Source organism: Paroedura picta, chromosome 4 (genome assembly GCF_049243985.1).
Source record: "Paroedura picta isolate Pp20150507F chromosome 4, Ppicta_v3.0, whole genome shotgun sequence".
Lineage (NCBI taxonomy): Eukaryota > Metazoa > Chordata > Lepidosauria > Squamata > Gekkonidae > Paroedura > Paroedura picta.
The window spans coordinates 143,358,270-143,375,103 of NC_135372.1; the positions used below are offsets into that span (position 1 = coordinate 143,358,270).

At 54.9% G+C, this 16,834-nt stretch overlaps 1 protein-coding gene across 1 annotated transcript; it reads right to left on the bottom strand.

Annotated features, from left to right (window-relative positions):
* Window positions 1-1,606: 1,606 nt before the first annotated feature.
* On the bottom strand, window positions 1,607-13,854 carry TRIB3 (tribbles pseudokinase 3). Its single transcript, XM_077336017.1, has 4 exons — window positions 13,513-13,854; window positions 9,576-9,860; window positions 5,083-5,375; window positions 1,607-4,071 (listed from the first exon to the last, which is right to left on the bottom strand). Exons 2-4 carry the CDS (start codon window positions 9,858-9,860, stop codon window positions 3,576-3,578), a joined length of 1,074 nt encoding a protein of 357 aa, XP_077192132.1. The 5' UTR covers window positions 13,513-13,854; the 3' UTR covers window positions 1,607-3,575.
* Between the last annotated feature and the right edge of the window lie 2,980 nt (window positions 13,855-16,834).

Below are 16,834 nucleotides of genomic sequence, written 5' to 3' on the forward strand. Positions count from 1 at the left end.
GAAATATGAAAATGCTGCAAACATGTCCCACAGGATGGAACAAAATAAACTGCTTCGATTAATTTACCTTGCGAGGTTTATTCCTGATTTGGAAGCTGTTAACAGCCACTGACTCCCTTCAAATACAGAAAATGCTTTTCACCAGGGCTCCCCGATAGGGCACCTGGGGGTGCTGCGGGCACCCCCCAACTCCCTTCCTGGCACCTGCCGTACTGCCCCCAGCTCTGCCTCTCCTCCCACACCAAACAGCACACTTGATAATACGACGGAGGGAGTGTTTGCAAATGGGTTTTGCTGTGTGGCGCGCCAGTGTGACGCAGCTGCCAAGCACATTGAAGTGCATTGTTCATTGTGCAATGCAGTCCTGGGGAGGGTAATGCTGTTGACTCAAATTGGCGGGGCTCAATGCAGAGTCCTGGGGTGAAGCCCTTTACACTCTGACTCCGGAGTGATGCTTCATTATGTTCAACCAGGGATTAGAACCCAGGTCACTACAGGCCAAATCTGAATGTAACACCACCCGTTCAGAACCATTCATTCATTCATTCATTCATTCATTCATTCATTCATTCATTCATTCATTCATTCATTCATTCATTCATTCATTCATTCATTCATTCCATTTATAAGAACCTCAGAAGAGCCCTGCTGGGTCAGACCAGTGAGGATCCATCGAGTCCAGCCTCTTGTCCCACACAGGAGCCAACCAGTTCTCCCAGAGGGCCAACAGCAGGGCAGAGGCCGAGGCCTTCCCCTGATGTTGCCTCCCGGCTCTGGCCTCCCCTCCTTTCTCCCCAAGGGGACCCAAAGAGGCTTCACATCCTTCCCCTCACCTCTGTTGTATCTTCACGACAACCCTATGAGGTAGAGCAATCGATTGGCCCAAAGTCACCTAGCACCTTCATGGCGTGTGTCGAGATTTGAACCTGGGTCTCCCCAGTTCCACTCCGGCATTCTGGAGCTGCTACAACCTTCTGTGATCAGTGGCCAGTTTTCAAACATCTCCTTAGATCTGCCTGCCGGCCACAGGGACCCTCTGCTTCCATCACAAGTCACCTGGTGAGTAGGTGGTTCATCATACCTGGGCTGGGATTTCCCCCACACCTTTCTGTTTGGGCCCTGGGACTCCCCAAATCTGGGCGGCCATCTCTGAGTCTCCTATATTCTCTGGAGAGTTCTCCCCGCCAGCAGAATGTACTGGTTAAAAGCATAGGGCCAGGATCTGGGAGACCCGAGTTCGAATTCCGTCCTGGAAGCTTGCAGGGTGACCTTGGGTCAGTCAGATGCGCTCCGCCTCGCCTCCCTCCCAGGGCAGTACTTGTGGAGAGCAGAATGAAGGCAGCTGCTTTGAGGAAAAAGGCAGACAGAAGTAAAATAAATGAGAAAAAGCACAGCTGGGCCAACTGGCCAATTCTTTTATTGGTGCAGATGCATGGTAAAGGCAAGCCAAGTGATTTGGTTTCGTGATGATATTTGGTTAGAGTCGAGGTCCTAGGGGACAGGGGTAGTCAACCTGTGGTCCTCCAGATGTTCATGGACTACAATCCCCATGAGCCCCTGCCAGCATTTGCTGGCAGGGGCTCATGGGGATTGTAATCCATGAACATCTGGAGGACCACAGGTTGACTACCCCTGCTATGGGAGACCTAGGTAGAATCTTGGTCTGGGGGCCCTGGAGGGTCTCATCCCCCCTGGCTGAGAAATATATGCCAGAGACCCCCCTGGTGTTTCTCAGAATGGCCTACCAGGATCACTTCAGTTTAAATCTTTTCCTCTCTGCTGTTTCCCCAAAGTAAATTGGGCTGGGAAGGGGGGGGGGAGACGACTGGCTGCCTTGGGAAAATTTTTATACATTAGTACTGATGCACCTAACTGGGATACACAGCTAGGGAGGCCAGCACTGGGCGGGGAGACAGCTGGAGATCTGGGGGTGGTGGGTGGCAGGGTTTGGCGAGGGGAGAAACCTCTTCGGGGCACAGTCTCTTCCCCAAGCAGCCATTTTCTCCAGGGGCACCGATCTCAGTGGTCCGGAGGTCCCTTGTAACACCGAGAGACCTCGAGGCCCCATCTGGAAGCTGGCAACCCTGGGGGGGATGTTCAACTCCTCTCATTTTGGACCACGCCCTGATCCAAACTAGACCCCCCCCCACACACACACACACACAATACCTGGCAAAGTGTCCTTAAACAAAGATCGGGGTCTGCTTAGGCCTCCCTCCCTCCCTCCTCTCTGAACTCCAGAATTACAAACCCGGGAGAAGGGAAAGGCAGTTCCCCTTGTATCAACCTGTAGTGTGTAGACAACCCTAAATGGCATGCCATAAAAAGACCCTGACGATCCTGATTGTTCCTAAGAAGTGCAAATCCAGCTGTCCTACTCAGAGGGCCAAAGGGGATCCAACTGGGCTGGCCTTCCCCTTGGGATACAGGGGACACCTGCGGTTTCCCAACCAGGGCTTTGCAGTGGCTCAGAGCTGCCATTAAGTTACTAAGCGGGACCAAGGCACCTAATCAAGGCAGAAGCTGCCAGAAAGAGCTGGATTGACAGTTTCTCCGGCTCCCGCGAGGGTCTGCCCCGTCCAGCAACGGAGGCCCCCTGGGCAACAGCTGCCTGCACGGGCTGCAATTCAACCTGAGCAGGAACAGACGGCTAATGGAATACTGAGTTTCGGCCGTGGGATTCTAGTGACGGGGACCTCGGGGCCGAAATCTAATTTTCTTTGAGCGACATTTCCCGCTGCTCATCAGACCTGGCTCGCGTCTGCCCCAAAGGAAGGGAAAAGGGAAGGCCTCCAGTCGGGATCCGGATTCCCAAAGCAGTCTAGTCCTGAGAGACGTCCAAGTCACGGAAGGCAGGAACTGTCAGGAGAGGAAAGGGAGGCCGAAACGCCCCGAGGAAGGTTATTCAGGCCACAAATTTCTAAAAATTACAAAAATAAAAGAGGAGGGCACCCCCCCCCCCAATGTCTATTGGAGCTTCTTTTCTCTGTTCTGTTTTCCTTCTGGTCCGACCATTCCCAGCATGCTTTGCAGTGCTTTGGCTTGGCACGAGGAAAAGAGAGCACGGCTATCGCGGACTGTGGTTCGTCTGGGTGAAGTTCCAACCTCTTGCCCCGAATCAGGGCCCGTCCTCAGGGCACCACCAAACCCGTCCTTGGGAATGGGCAGGCTGGGCGTGTGCCAGCATCCTGGCTTCCAAAAAAAGATTCTGGTGCTCTTGGAACCAAGCTCTTTCCTTTCAAGGCGAGTCTGTCCGTCACACTTCTTGAGGCAGGAGACTTTTTCTGCTGGTGATCAGGGATTTTAAAAAACGCTGTCCGGCACATGGAAAGACACGCCCTACGTAGCAAAGCACCACAAAGAGGCCGGGTTTCTTTTCCTCCGATTCGGCACGAAGGCGCCGTCTTCCGAGGGTGCCGGCAAAAGCAGCTCGCCCCGTTTTCTCAAAGGCACTCTGTGATTCGGTCCCTGGAGTATCGCCGAGGGCGGGAGAAGGCCAGCTTCTTCCCGCTCCCCTGATGCACCGCTGGTCCAGCCCCCGAACTTCCTTTGGTTCTCTTGTGCTCTGTGCTTGCTCAGCTGCAAAGGCCTTCCTCCTCTTCCTGCTCCCCGCCGGCTCCCCGCCAGCTCCTCCCTTCCGGCACCACCTGCTCCAGCCCCTGCTCTCCGGACGGGCTGCTCCGAGACCCCTCAGAGGCGCCCCCTGCCGCCAGCCACGGGTGCAAAAGGATGCCGTCGGCGGTCAGCCTCTCGGCCGGGTCCTTCCGCAGGAGGCAGCGGACGAGGCAGCGGGCCTTGGGGGACAGGCCCTCGGGGACCACGAAGCGCCCTCGCCGGATCTTGCTGAACAGTGAGGCGGGTTTTGTGTCCTGGAAGGGGTAGCAGCCCACCAGCAGGGTGTACAGCACCACCCCCAGGCTCCACACATCAGCCGCCTTCCCGGAGTAGGAGCCCCTGTTGCAGAGGATCTCCGGGCCCACGTAGGCCGGGCAGCCGTGCTTGTCCTCCAGGGAATCGTCCGGTCCGGGCAGGAGGTAGGCATCTTCCAAGTTCTCCAGCATCAGGTGGGACCTGCCCGAAAGAGAAGGGTGGGGAGGGGGGGGGGGGTTAGTGAGAGAAGAAACTAGGGCCTCCAATACAGCAAACAGCAACTGCGAGAACAGAACTATCAGGACTGTGACTAGCTGAGCCGTAAAGAATGGGCGGTATAAAAATCCAAATAAATAAACAAACGATGGCTGAAGTCACCCAGCTGGCTGCATGTGGAGGAGTGGGGAATCAAACTTGGTTCTCCAAATTAGATGCCAAGCTGGGTCTCCTCTTGAGGCCTCTTTGGCCCAGGGACGGTTCTCCTGCTGTTTCAAATTATGCCTTCAAGCCCATTTCCCTTCTGCCTTTGGCCCTACCCTTGTGTTTTCCCTTACTGACATGTATCTGGACAGGCCACATCAATAGGTGAGCAGATGTTGTTTTCAGGTGTGGAAACTCACTCTAGGGCCAGGATCCGTGGGTACCTGTGGAATTCTGACCACAGCATAGTGGGCACCGCCACAAAATGGCTGCCCAAGGAGGCGGAGTCCGCTATACAACGGCTGCTGCCGCTTATATTCAGTCTCACCATGAAGACGGGAGCTGCTGCCAAAGCAATATTTAAAAAACTCTGCACAGCCAACCTGATGCCCCGCTGGGGAAAAAGCCCTTCCTGGCTCCAGCCACTTTCTCAAAACACGTGGTGGGCACCAAGAGAGAGGATGGCAGGTGATTTGGTGCCCAGCGGCACCGGGTTGGGGACCCCTGACCGAGGGGAGGAATGGCTGGCACAGTGCAATGGCCCAAGATGCATGGATACGGCCTAAATGCATCCTCCGTCTGGGATTGCCCTTGCCTTCCTCTTACTCCATCTCCCGCTCTGTTTGCGTTGAGATTGTAAGCGCCTCGAGGCAGGGACCTTTTCCCCCCCTCAGCATGGAGAACAGGAACAGCAAAACCAAAACGTCATAACCAAGGAGGATAAAAGACCTCTTGTCCCAGATGAAGGGCAGTCAGAGGAGAGTAGACTGGACACTCCCCACGTCCTCTCACCTGTCCCTGTCGGCGAAGACAAACTTCCGCAGCTTGAGGTCCCGCAGGACGATGCCGTGCCGGTGACAGTGGGCGACCGCCTCAGCCATCTGCCGGAAGAGAGGGGCGGCCTCGTGCTCAGCCAGGCGCCTGCAGCTCCGGACGTAGTTGTGCATGTCGCCCTTGCCGGGCGGGAAGAAGACATACACGTTCTGGTCCCCGAGGATGACCTCCTCCACACGGGCAACGTTTGGATGCGCTGGGAGGACCCCGTGGGGGGCCAGCACCTCTGGGTAGCTCCGGGCTGGATACACCTGGAGAGACCCATTTTTGGGGGGAAAGAGAATGGTCTTATGTATTGTTTTATAGGGATGAACGATAAGAATGTATTCTAAAGTTTAGATTTATTTATTTCTACGTATTAGGATTGTCTGGTGTTTTAAACCAGCTAAGGGTCCCTGGCCCTAAAGAAGTCTGCCTGGTCTCAACCAGGGCCAGAGCATTCTCTGTCCTGGCCCCCACCTGGTGGAACGAGCTCCCGGAGGAGATCAGGGCCCTGACGGAGCTCAAGCAGTTCCGCAGGGCCTGCAAAAAGGAGCTCCTCCACCAGGCATTCGGTTGAGACCAGATATATATAACCAACAGCGACCAAAGAGCCCCTGCTCCCCGCCCCCCCCCTCAGAACACCACCTATACCTTCTGGACCTGTTTGTATGTTGCAACGTTGTATTGTTTATTGGTTACACAATTATAATGTTATATGTTTACAATTATGTTATTATTACACCGTTACCCAAATGTTTTATAAGACTGTTCCATGTATTGTTCTTGTATTATTATGTAAACCGCCCTGAGCCCCCGGGGAGGGCGGTATATAAATATAATAAATAATAAATAATAATAATAAACCGGGAGCTGCCCTGAACCTCCGGGGAAGGGGAGACCTATAAAAACAATAAATAAAATAAAACATGAGCAGAAGGGGCCTTCAGCATTGTGTCTCCAGAGCTTAACTCACACAGCTCAGACTGCCTCAATTAGCCTCAAAGCCTGCAGGGACAGGAGAGGGAGGTTAACCCTTTGCACTCCACTTAGCTTGGCTATTCAGAACCGAGCTCCCTGTTCTGTTGTCAAAGTTTTAGAAGAGAAAATACATGCCCTTGAACACATACACTCACACAATTCTGCCCTTAAACATGCCTGGAAATTAAAAAGAGAGACAGAGAGAGAACCTGGTACTGAATAATGAAATCAAGTGGATGCTGAAGGGTCAAATGGTTTCTCTTTTCCTTTTCTTGTTGACATGCTATTTTCTCTGAGAAAGGAAATTTAGGGTGGCCATTGTGGGAGCACCTCCCCCTCAACTGCACCAAGAAGGCAGAAGATGAAACCTTCCTAAGAATATCAGAAGAGGCATGCTGGGTCAGACCAGGGGTCCATCCAGTCCAGCCTCCTGTCTCACCCAGGGGCCAGCCAGTTCCTCTGCAGGGCCAGCCACAGGGCAGAGAGGCCGAGGCCTTCCCCTGAGAAGACCCTCAGGAGAGCCCTGCTGGGTCAGACCAGGGAGGGTCCCTCCAGTCCAGCCTCCCGTCTCACACAGGGGCCACCAGTTCCTCTGGAGGGCCAGCAACAGGGCAGAGAGGCCGAGGCCTTCCTAAGAACATCAGGAGAGCCCTGCTGGGTCAGACCAGGGGTCCCTCCAGTCCAGCCTCCTGTCTCACACAGGGGCCAGCCAGTTCCTCTGGAGGGCCAACAACAGGGCAGAGAGGCCGAGGCCTTCCTAAGGACATCAGGAAAGCCCTGCTGGGTCAGACCAGGGGGCCATCCAGTCCAGCCTCCTGTCTCACACAGGGGCCAGCCAGTTCCTCTGGAGGGCCAGCAACAGGGCAGAGAGGCCGAGGCCTTCCTAAGAACATCAGGAGAGCCCTGTTGGGTCAGACCAGGGGGCCATCCAGTCCAGCCTCCTGTCTCACACAGGGGCCAGCCAGTTCCTCTGGAGGGCCAGCCACAGGGCAGAGAGGCTGAGGCCTTCCTAAGGACCTCAGGAGAGCCCTGCTGGGTCAGACCAGGGGTCCCTCCATTCCAGCCTCCTGTCTCACACAGGGGCCAGCCAGTTCCTCTGGAGGGCCAACAACAGGGCAGAGAGGCCGAGGCCTTCCTAAGGACATCAGGAAAGCCCTGCTGGGTCAGACCAGGGGGACCTTCTAGTCCAGCCTCCTGTCTCACACAGACCAATTCCTCTGGAGGGCCAACACCACAGCAAAAAGACCAAGCCCTTCCCCTGATAAGAATATAAGAAAAGCCCTGCTGGGTCAGATCAGCCCTTCTGGCCTTCCTCCTGCCTCTGGGCTCCAGAGATTCACTGAACGTGGAGGTTCCCTGCAGTCACCATGGCTAGAAGCCCCCTATAGATCCATTTCCCGTGGCCCCTGTCACCTGATGTTTCACTTCCTGGGCCTGCAGCCTCATGGCTGCCTCTCTTTCCACCACGAGAAAAGACACTTGCAGTGCCAAGACTATGAGGAAATGCCGCTTGGCGATTCCTCTTCCCTGAGACAATGGATGAGACACAAAGAGTGTCGCTTCCGCATTCTTGAGCCGGTGGTTTGTTCAGCCTCACCTCTGGGAACAATTCCCTTCATAAGCTTCCCTGTCCACACCCACAGGTGATGGAAGTGAAGAATGGGGCAGCCCTTTAGAGCAGGGAGAGTGGTCCTCCAGATGTCCATGGACTACAATTCCCATGAGCCCCACTTTTCACCACCCGAGGGAGTCTCAAAGCGGCTTGCAATTGCCTTCCCTTCCCCTCCCCACATCAAACACCCTGGGAGAGAGGTGAGGCTGTGAGAGCTCTGAGAGAACTGTGACCAGCCCAAGATCACCCAGCTAGCCTCAAGTGGAGGAGAATTCTCCAGTTCTCCAAGCTGGCTCTCAATAACTCAGTAGCTTCCAAGCTCTATACTGGGGCATGCTAATCAGTCAACTGCTAATTTCTCACGGAGGGAAATATATATATATAACTTTAAATAAAGTCTTTAGGGAGTGCCTTTTGACATCTCTGCATGACTCACTGTTCTGGCCTGGCCTTCTCCTAATCAGGGAGGGTGCTCAGAACAGCTACTCATACCAAAAAACAGCTCCCTCTGACGTCATGCAACTCTTGACTCTCAGACCTGATAAAAGGGAAGCTGTCACTGAAGCATGACATTCCAAATTCAAGTTAGAGAAACAGAAACATTGAACAGTCCAGCAAATTGAACGTCACAAAGGGGATACATGGACGATTTCAGGACTTTTTCTTAGTGGGAATTTAGGGTGCAGGTGGAGGGGAATATGGCCATAGCAGTGTAGCAGGGGGAAAGACCCTTTAACACCGTTCTCTGTGAGAGCCAGCATGGCGGAAAGGTTAAGAGCAGTGGACTGTAATATGGAGAACAGGGTTCAATTCCCTACTGCTCTGCTTGAAGCCGGCTGGGGGCTCTCTCAGCCTAACCCACCTGACAGGGTGTCTGTTGTGGGGAGAGGAAAGGGAAGGCGACTGTAAGCCACTTTGAGACTCCTTCGGGTAGAGAAAAAGTGGTATATAAGAACCAACTCTTCTTCTTCTGACCTTGGGTCAGTCACAGTTCTCTCAGAGCTCTCTCAGCCCCAACTGTTTCAAAGGGTGTCTGTTTGTGGGGAAGAGAATAGAACGGTGATTGTAAGTTGCTTTGAGACTGCATAAGGTGGAGAAAAGTCCATTATAAAAACCTTCTGACTTGAGACCTATAGTGCATGAAATCCTAAATTTAGCCAGGAGGTGGCAGCACACTTTAGCAGATGGTAGAAACGCTAAGCATTCTTATAAGAGCTGCTTTTCACTCCCAGGAGTCCCAAGGCAGCTTGAAAAGCCGTTTCCCTTCCTCTCCCCACCACAGAAACCCCGTGAGGACTGTGGGGCTGAGAGAGCTCTGTGAGAACTGCTGTAAGAGAACTGGGACTGGCCCAAAGTCACCTGGCTGGCTTCATGTGAAGGACAGTCAAACCTGGTTCTCCCAATAAGAGGCTGCCGCTACCAGTTTTTAAAAAAAGATCAGAGTATAAAATATAGCACTGCCTTGAATTCTTTCCGCAAATCCAGATTTGCCTCGGAAACAGCAACGGATTACATGTTGGGAGACAATGTGGTTCCATGGCTAGAGTGTCGGTCTAGAATTTGGGGTGCCACAGATGACCGTGTGCCAGTCAGATGCTCTCAGCCTCACCAGCAACGGACAGCGATCTAACCGACTATGGGTCCCCAACACGGTGCCCATGGGCATCAATGGCGCCCTCAAGCTCTTCTCCTGTAGCCCACCAGGTGGTTTTAGAAAGGGGCTGGGGCCAGGTAGAGCTTTGGCCTAGCGAGGCTTCTGATTGGCTGTGTGACCCAAGGCACCACCCAGCATCAGAATGGCAAAGGTGCCCTCATGCTGAGAAAGATTGGGTCCCCTGCAACAGTCACCCGTCCCCCCCTTCTGTCAGGGGCCCCTTACCTTGCAGGTGTACTCCGCTTCCGTGTGCCTGTGCACAGCTCTGTAGCAGCGGCCCCCTTCGCTGGCTTCCAGGAGGAGGTAGGGGCCGATCTGGGAGACCCCCAAGTCCTGGCTGGCGGCAGGCGGGGACTGGGCCAGGGGCTGGAGGCAAGGGGTAGGCCCTGGCAAAGGAGCCAGCCGTGGGCGCTTCTGTTGCGGGACGTCACCTTCGGACGCATCGTCGAAGTCCAGCCGCTTCTTCTGCAGAGAAGCTGACTCTTGACACTCCGCTGCAAGGAGACTCATCTGGGGGAAGGAAGGGTTAATGCAAAATGGAGGAAGGGGACCCCGCAGTCCTCCAGTAGCCCAGAGAAGGCCCCCAGCCCCACGTGATGGAAACCTCCACGCCCGGGTGCCTTGTCCTCACGGTCCGGTGTTCTCAGTGGAATCTGGAATCCTCTCTCTGCCAGGGACCTTGGGCCGTCAGGAGGGTGGCCAGCTTTGAGATTTCGGGGCAGGAGGGAAAAGCACCCACCAGGGGACACTGCAAAGCAGTCATGTTCTCCAGGTGAACTGATTTCCTGTAGTCTGGAGAGCTCCAGGCCTCACCTGGAGGTTGGCAACCCTAGCTGTCACAGTCTCTCACAGCCTAGCCTCACCCAACGAGGAAGGATCTGGAATTTCATAAGGCTTCCCTCCTCCTCTAGACTTTAAACACACCTGTTTGCAGGTACCCTTTCCCTGCTGCTCCCTAAACCCTGGGTTTTTCGATCCTCACCTGCCCGGCTATGATCCTAGAAGTGCCTATTGACCTTAACTCACAGTGTGTTGTTCCTTGGTAGCTTTTTGCACTCGCAGCAAAGACTCCCCTCTTCATCTGGAGACCAGCCATTCCCCCAAAAGCATCCCTGGAGGCCAATTCCAACCTTACAGCCTTTCAAAGGCAGGCCAGGCCCCTCTGCACCTGGCCAAAGAAAGCCTATTTAAAAGGCGCTTCCAAACAGCAGTGGGCTGGTCACCTAGGGCGAGTTCCAAACCCCCTCTAGGCGACCAACGTATCGTCCGGGATTCGGATGGAATCTATTTTTGGTTTTCTCCCCAAAGGCCTACACGGTGCCAGAAATGACTGAGATGGGTCATGTGTGGGCAGGGAGAGAACACAAAAAGGTCTCTGGGTTAATAACCTTTGTTGCCTGAAACTGCAAGTTTCTCTTAAGAGAATCCCCGACCCCTTGCATTAGACCTCTAAGGCAGGTGCCCCATTCCTGAGTGACACACAATCCGCAGCCCATAATTCCAGACAGAAGCAGGAGTCTAGTGCAGGGGTAGTCAAACTGCGGTCCTCCAGATGTCCATGGACTACAATTCCCAGGAGCCCTTGCCAGCATTCGCTGGCAAGGGCTCCTGGGAATTATAGTCCATGGACATCTGGAGGGCCGCAGTTTGACTACCCTGGTCTAGTGGCACCTTGGGGGGGACGGGGGACCACACAGCGCTGTCAAGTCCCAAACAGTTTATGGTGCCTGCTCGAGAAGTTTTCAAATGCAAACAAAGTTCAGAGGGTGGTTGTCATCACCTAGCACCGCACAGCGACCCTGGACTTGCCTGGTGGTCTTCCATCCAACCACTAATCTAGCCAACCCTGCTTGGCTTGAGATCTGACTAAATCCCGGCCATCCAGGTCGGGGCCTTAAGGACATGACAGAAGCCATGTTGGATCAGGCCAATGGCCCAGCTAGTCCACCACTGTGTCACACAATGGCCAAAACCCAGGAGCCCTCAAGAAGACTAGAATCCTAGAGTGGGAAGGGGTCATAGAGGCCATCTAGTCCCACCCCCTGCTCAGTGCAGGATCAGCCTCAAGCTTCCAGGAGAAGGATCTGTCCAGCCACTGCCTGAAGACGGGCCAGCGAGGGGGAGCTCCACACCTCCTGAGGCAGCCCCTTCCACTGCTGAACTAGACTCCTAGAATCCTAGAGTGGGAAGGGGCCATGCAGGCCATCTAGTCCCACCCCCTGCTCAGTGCAGGATCAGCCTCCAGCATCCAAGAGAAGGATCTGTCCAGCCGCTGCTTGAAGACGGCCAGTGAGGGGGAGCTCCCCACCTCCTTAGGCAGCCCCTTCCACTGCTGAACTAGACTCCTAGAATCCTAGAGTGGGAAGGGGCCATGCAGGCCATCTAGTCCCACCCCCTGCTCAGTGCAGGATCAGCCTCCAGCATCCAAGAGAAGGATCTGTCCAGCCGCTGCTTGAAGACGGCCAGTGAGGGGGAGCTCCCCACCTCCTTAGGCAGCCCCTTCCACTGCTGAACTAGACTCCTAGAATCCCAGAGTGGGAAGGGGCCTTGAAGGCCATCTAGTCCACCCACTGCTCAGTGCAGGGTCAGCCTCCAGCATTTAGGAGAAGGCTCTGTCCAGCCGCTGCTTGGAGACGGCCAGTGTGGGGGAGCTCCCCACCTCCTCAGGCAGCCCCTTCCACTCCTTAACTAGACTCCTAGAATCTTAGCGTGGGAAGGGGCCAAAGAGGCCATCCAGTCCCACCCCCTGCTCAGTGCAGGATCAGCCTCAAGCATCCAGGAGAAGGGTCTGTCCAGCCGCTGCTTGAAGACGGCCAGTGTGGGGGAGCTCCCCACCTCCTGAGGCAGCCCCTTCCACTGCTGAACTAGACTCCTAGAATCCTAGAGTGGGAAGGGGCCAAAGAGGCCATCCAGTCCCACCCCCTGCTCAGTGCAGGATCAGCCTCAAGCATCCAGGAGAAGGATCTGTCCAGCCGCTGCTTGAAGACGGCCAGTGTGGGGGAGCTCCCCACCTCCTGAGGCAGCCCCTTCCACTGCTGAACTAGACTCCTAGAATCCTAGAGTGGGAAGGGGCCATAGAGGCCATCTAGTCCCACCCCCTGCTCAGTGCAGGATCAGCCTCCAGCATCCAGGAGAAGGATCTGTCCAGCCGCTGCTTGAAGCCAGTGAGGGGGAGCTCCCCACCTCCTTAAGCAGCCCCTTCCACCAGCCGGAAGCCTTGAAGCCTGACACTTTTGTTTTTTATTAATGTGATTAATTAACTAATAATTCCAGCGTGCCCTTTCAGCCCACGGGAGGAGCACGCTGCTTTTGTTTTCGAGCTCTTCCCGGTGGCGCAAGCGGCAGGCCCGGTCTATTTTTGTCGCCCTGCGTGTCTCAGGAATTATGTCTCCTCCACTCCAGGTTCAGCCTCCAGGGGTGACTCGGCACATGTGGAGTCCGCGCCGCAGGTGGCCTGCCTCGCAGGGAGCGCCTCTCCGCGTCACCCTGGGCACCACGGCCACCCTTTTCCGTCCGGGGAAGCTGGCCCCCTCGCCCACCCACCCGCCAGTCATTCACGGACGAGGCATTGGCGGCTGAGATGAATCAGGCCGGGAGGACAATTTTCCTCGCTTGCATCAGCTGCAGGGCCGGGCTGCGGGCTGCCTGGAGGAACGGAGCCCAGGAAGGAGGAGAAACCCCCACCCCACCCAAAGCCCCCCCACCCCGGATCTCCCCAGGGTTCAAACCCGCCCAGAACTGATTCCCAGCCGCTCGCTCCGCAGGTTTCCCGGCAGGTTCTTTGTCCTTAGGAAAAAGCACTCTGCCCATGCTCAGAGATCTCAGGGAACGTTACCGACTGTCCCTTTGGTGCATACGAGAGATTATTTACAGTCTCTCCGGCACATACAATACAGTGGCGGGTGCACAGAACAGGGGGTCGCCGGAGGGGTGGGGGAGGGCAGCTGTGAATTCCCTGCCCTGTGCAGAGAGCGGGGCTAGACTCGATGACCCTTGAGGTCCCTTCCAGCTCGACCCATCGTGGCCTCCGGGGCCGACTCCTTGCTCGCACGCCAAAGTGCGGCGGGCACGTAGCTACAGGTGCCCCCCACCTCGCAGCCACCCACAACGCCCCCCACCCCCACCCGGTCCACGGGCTCCGTCCATGCCGGCGGCCCCTTACCTTTGGCCACGGAGTCTCCTCTTCTGGGGGGTGGGGGGGGGCGCAACCTGCGGGCAAAGTCCAGCCGAGGGTGCGCGAGATCCTGAGCGGGGACCAGGGCGAGGGTGCCACCCGCGGGCAGGCGGGGGCCCTGCGTCAGGCGCGGCGGCGGCGGCGGTGCTCCATGGCGAGGCGAGCGCAGCGCGGAGTCCGCCTTTGTCTGGCTGGGGGGACGCGGCGCTGCTGTTGCTGCTGCTGCTGCTGCTGGCCGCGCCGTCGGGGATGATGTAAGCGGCCCGCTGGCCTTGGCGCCGCCCCGCGCTCCCTCGCTTGCTGATGCGGCCGCCGGCGGGGATTGCACCAGGCGCTGCGCTCCCCTGCGCTGCGCCCCGCCCCGGCCATGATGACACGCGCCCGGCCGCGCCTGCAATCCCCGGCCCTTGCGCCATCGCCCGCCCGCCCGCCCCCCGCGGCGCCGGGTTGCAGCCGGATTGCGCCAGGGGCCTCGGGAGAAGAGAGCGCGCGGGGCGAGAAGGCGCTCTGCACATGCTCGGGGCCGGAGGAGAGGACTGGTTGATTTGGAGATGGGTTGGAAGGGGCGCGACTGGGGACTCGGGGGCCCTGGCTCAAGGATAGGCTACATATCCATCTGACCGAAAAGCTGATGCTGTGAATTTAGATACTATTATCAGTATTAATTATTAATAAGTATTAATTATTATTAATTAATAATCATGTATTGTTGCTTTGGGATGCTTTGGGCTGATCCTGCGTTGAGCAGGGGGTTGGACTAGATGGCCTGCATGGCCCCTTCCAACTCTGTGATTCTGTGATTATTAATAATAATAATATTTCTAGGCCGCTGCTCACGGGCCTGCCCTGGATTGTGAGTGGGTGGGCAGAAAGGATTGGGTCCGTGTTTGGTTCTTGTGGCCCTTTCTTGCGTGCCCACGGAAATGCCAATCGCCACTTTGCGATTGGAAGGTGAATTTCTTCCAGGCCAGACTGGCCAGGGATTCTAAGGATTGTTTTTTTTTTTGCGTGGGTGTGGGGTATCATCTTAGTACAGAATTGGGGCACCATGGGTGGGCAGGTAGTTGTGAATTTCCTGCATTCTGCAGGGGGTTGGACTAGATGACCCTGGAGGCGTTTCCAACTCCATGATTCTATGAATACCCACGCTGAGTGTCCTTGGGCTCTCAGCTGAAGCGACCTCACAAGGTTGTTGAGAGGCTGAAATGGAGGCTAGGAGAAGGATGGGAGCTGTTACGGGGAGAAAGGCAGGGCAGAAATAAAGTTTTCACTCCTCCCACCTTCTGAAATCGTCTGGAAGCAGCTGACAAAAGCAGTAATTGGGATTTCTTTAAAATACATTTTTATTCATTTTTCAAATATATATGCCACTCTTCCTCAAAGGCGGAGGGTTTGTTTTTTTTAAAGTAATATAAAGTCTTTGAACTTCTGTATGCTTGAGGCTGATCCTGCCTTGAGAAGGGGGTCAGACTAGATGGCCTTGTGGCACCTTCCCACTTAATGAGTCTTTGACTGTATGAGTATCCCAGTGATAACAAAGCTCTAAGGACAGTAGTAAGAACAGGCATGTGCGTATGTCAAAGCTGCAAATCGAAGTCAGCAGTCAGTCCTGAGAGTAGGTAGGTAGGTCTAAAATCAGAGGCAATGGGGAAGTGCAAAATCCAGAGCCTTCTAGATCAATTTTATCCTGATGCTGGCATTTCAATTGACTCTTAGATTAGTCACTAATCCTTTCAGATGAGTAGGACACAGTTCGAATCCAGCAGCAGCTTCAGGACCAGAGAATTTTTCCAGAAGCTTTCCTGAGTCAAAGCTCACTTTGTCAGATCCCATGAGAGAGCCATTCCTCACCCTCCGCGTTGTGAGTTTTCCTGAGTCACGGCTCCCTTCATCTCACCTGACTCAGTCGCAGAAGTTTACTACCCTGGGAAAATGTGCCAGTCCTCCATGGGTTCTGACAAAAGTGAGCTTTGAGACACAAAAAAACTTCTACCCCGGAAAAATGTGTCAGTCTTGAAGGTGCTCAGGGATTCAAATTTTATTATTCAGTCCTGTGACCTGAATTTGAGGCGGGCTGAGAGGTGAAATTATATTTCTATTTACTTCACAGAAGTCCAGGAATTGAACCAGTAAGCTAAGCCAATTTGTGAATGGGACAGCACTAGAAGAAGAAGAAGAGTTTGTTCTTATATGCCGCTTTTCCCTACCCGAAGGAGTCTCAAAGCGGTTTACAGTCGCCTTCCCTTTCCTCTCCCTACGACAGACACCCTGTGAGGGAGGGGAGGCTGAGAGAGCCCTGAGATTACTGAAGAAGAAGAAGAGTTTGTTCTTATATGCCGCTTTTCCCTACCCGAAGGAGTCTCAAAGCGGTTTACAGTCGCCAGTTTGGCCATCCCTGCGATAGACACTGTTGAAATTTAGCAAAGGGGAGAGGGCATGGCCGCAAAATGGCTAGCCTGGAGTCACAAATGGGTGTCGGGCCAACTATGGGTGCTCCTTTGGAGTCCAAGACAATGGCTCCCTGGTTTTAGTGCAGCTGTGGATTTCTGGCCCACCAGGGCGGGTGCAGCCCCAAAATGGCTGGCACAGGAGGCCGATCCAGCCCCAAAATGGCTGCCACAGGAGGCCAAACAGCCCCAAAATGGCCGTCACAGGAGGCCGATCCAGCCCCAAAATGGCTGCCGCAAAGGATCTTCAGTCCCACAATGAAGATCCTTATGCTGTGGTGTCAGTTGCTACTTTAACAAAAAGTCTGCACAGCCACCTAAATCTCCAACAGCCAATCAGAAGTCTTGCTGGGCAAAAGTCCCCCGCCCTTTCTAAAAACACTTGGAGGGCCACCCTGGGCACCACATTGGCCAAACTGGCTCTCCAAACTGGACTACAATTCCCATGAGCCCTGCTACAGTTTGGCTGTGTCTAAGGCAACACCTCCAGCTCTAGCCAGGTGGAAGACAGAAGCAAATGGCAACAAGAAACCCATCTGTAGAGGCTAAGGGGGCGGGGGAGAACTATGAATGTAAGAGGCAATTACATTTATTGATAAGGACTGTGGCTCAGTGGTGGAGCATCCACTGGGCATGTAGGAAGTCCCGAATTCAGTCCCCAATGTGAATGACCTCTGCCTGAGATCCCGGAGAGCAGGACAAAATAAGAGTCTCAAAGCAGCTTCTAATCAGGTTCCCTTTCTCTCCCCACAACAGACACCCTGTGAGGGAGGTGCGCCTGAGAGAGCTGTAGCAGGCCTGCCCTGTGAGAACAGCGCTATCAGGACTGTGACGAGCCCAAGGTCACCCAGCTGTCTGCATGT

Bases quoted from the DNA above. Each gene is read 5' to 3' on its own strand.
- TRIB3 (XM_077336017.1), bottom strand. From the start codon at position 9,860: ATGAGTCTCCTTGCAGCGGAGTGTCAAGAGTCAGCTTCTCTGCAGAAG. The intron at 5,376-9,575 runs GTAAGGGGCCCC...GGGTCTCTCCAG, and splicing joins AAGCGGAGTACACCTGCAAG to GTGTATCCAGCCCGGAGCTA. The intron at 4,072-5,082 runs GTGAGAGGACGT...TCTTTCGGGCAG, and splicing joins GTCTTCGCCGACAGGGACAG to GTCCCACCTGATGCTGGAGA.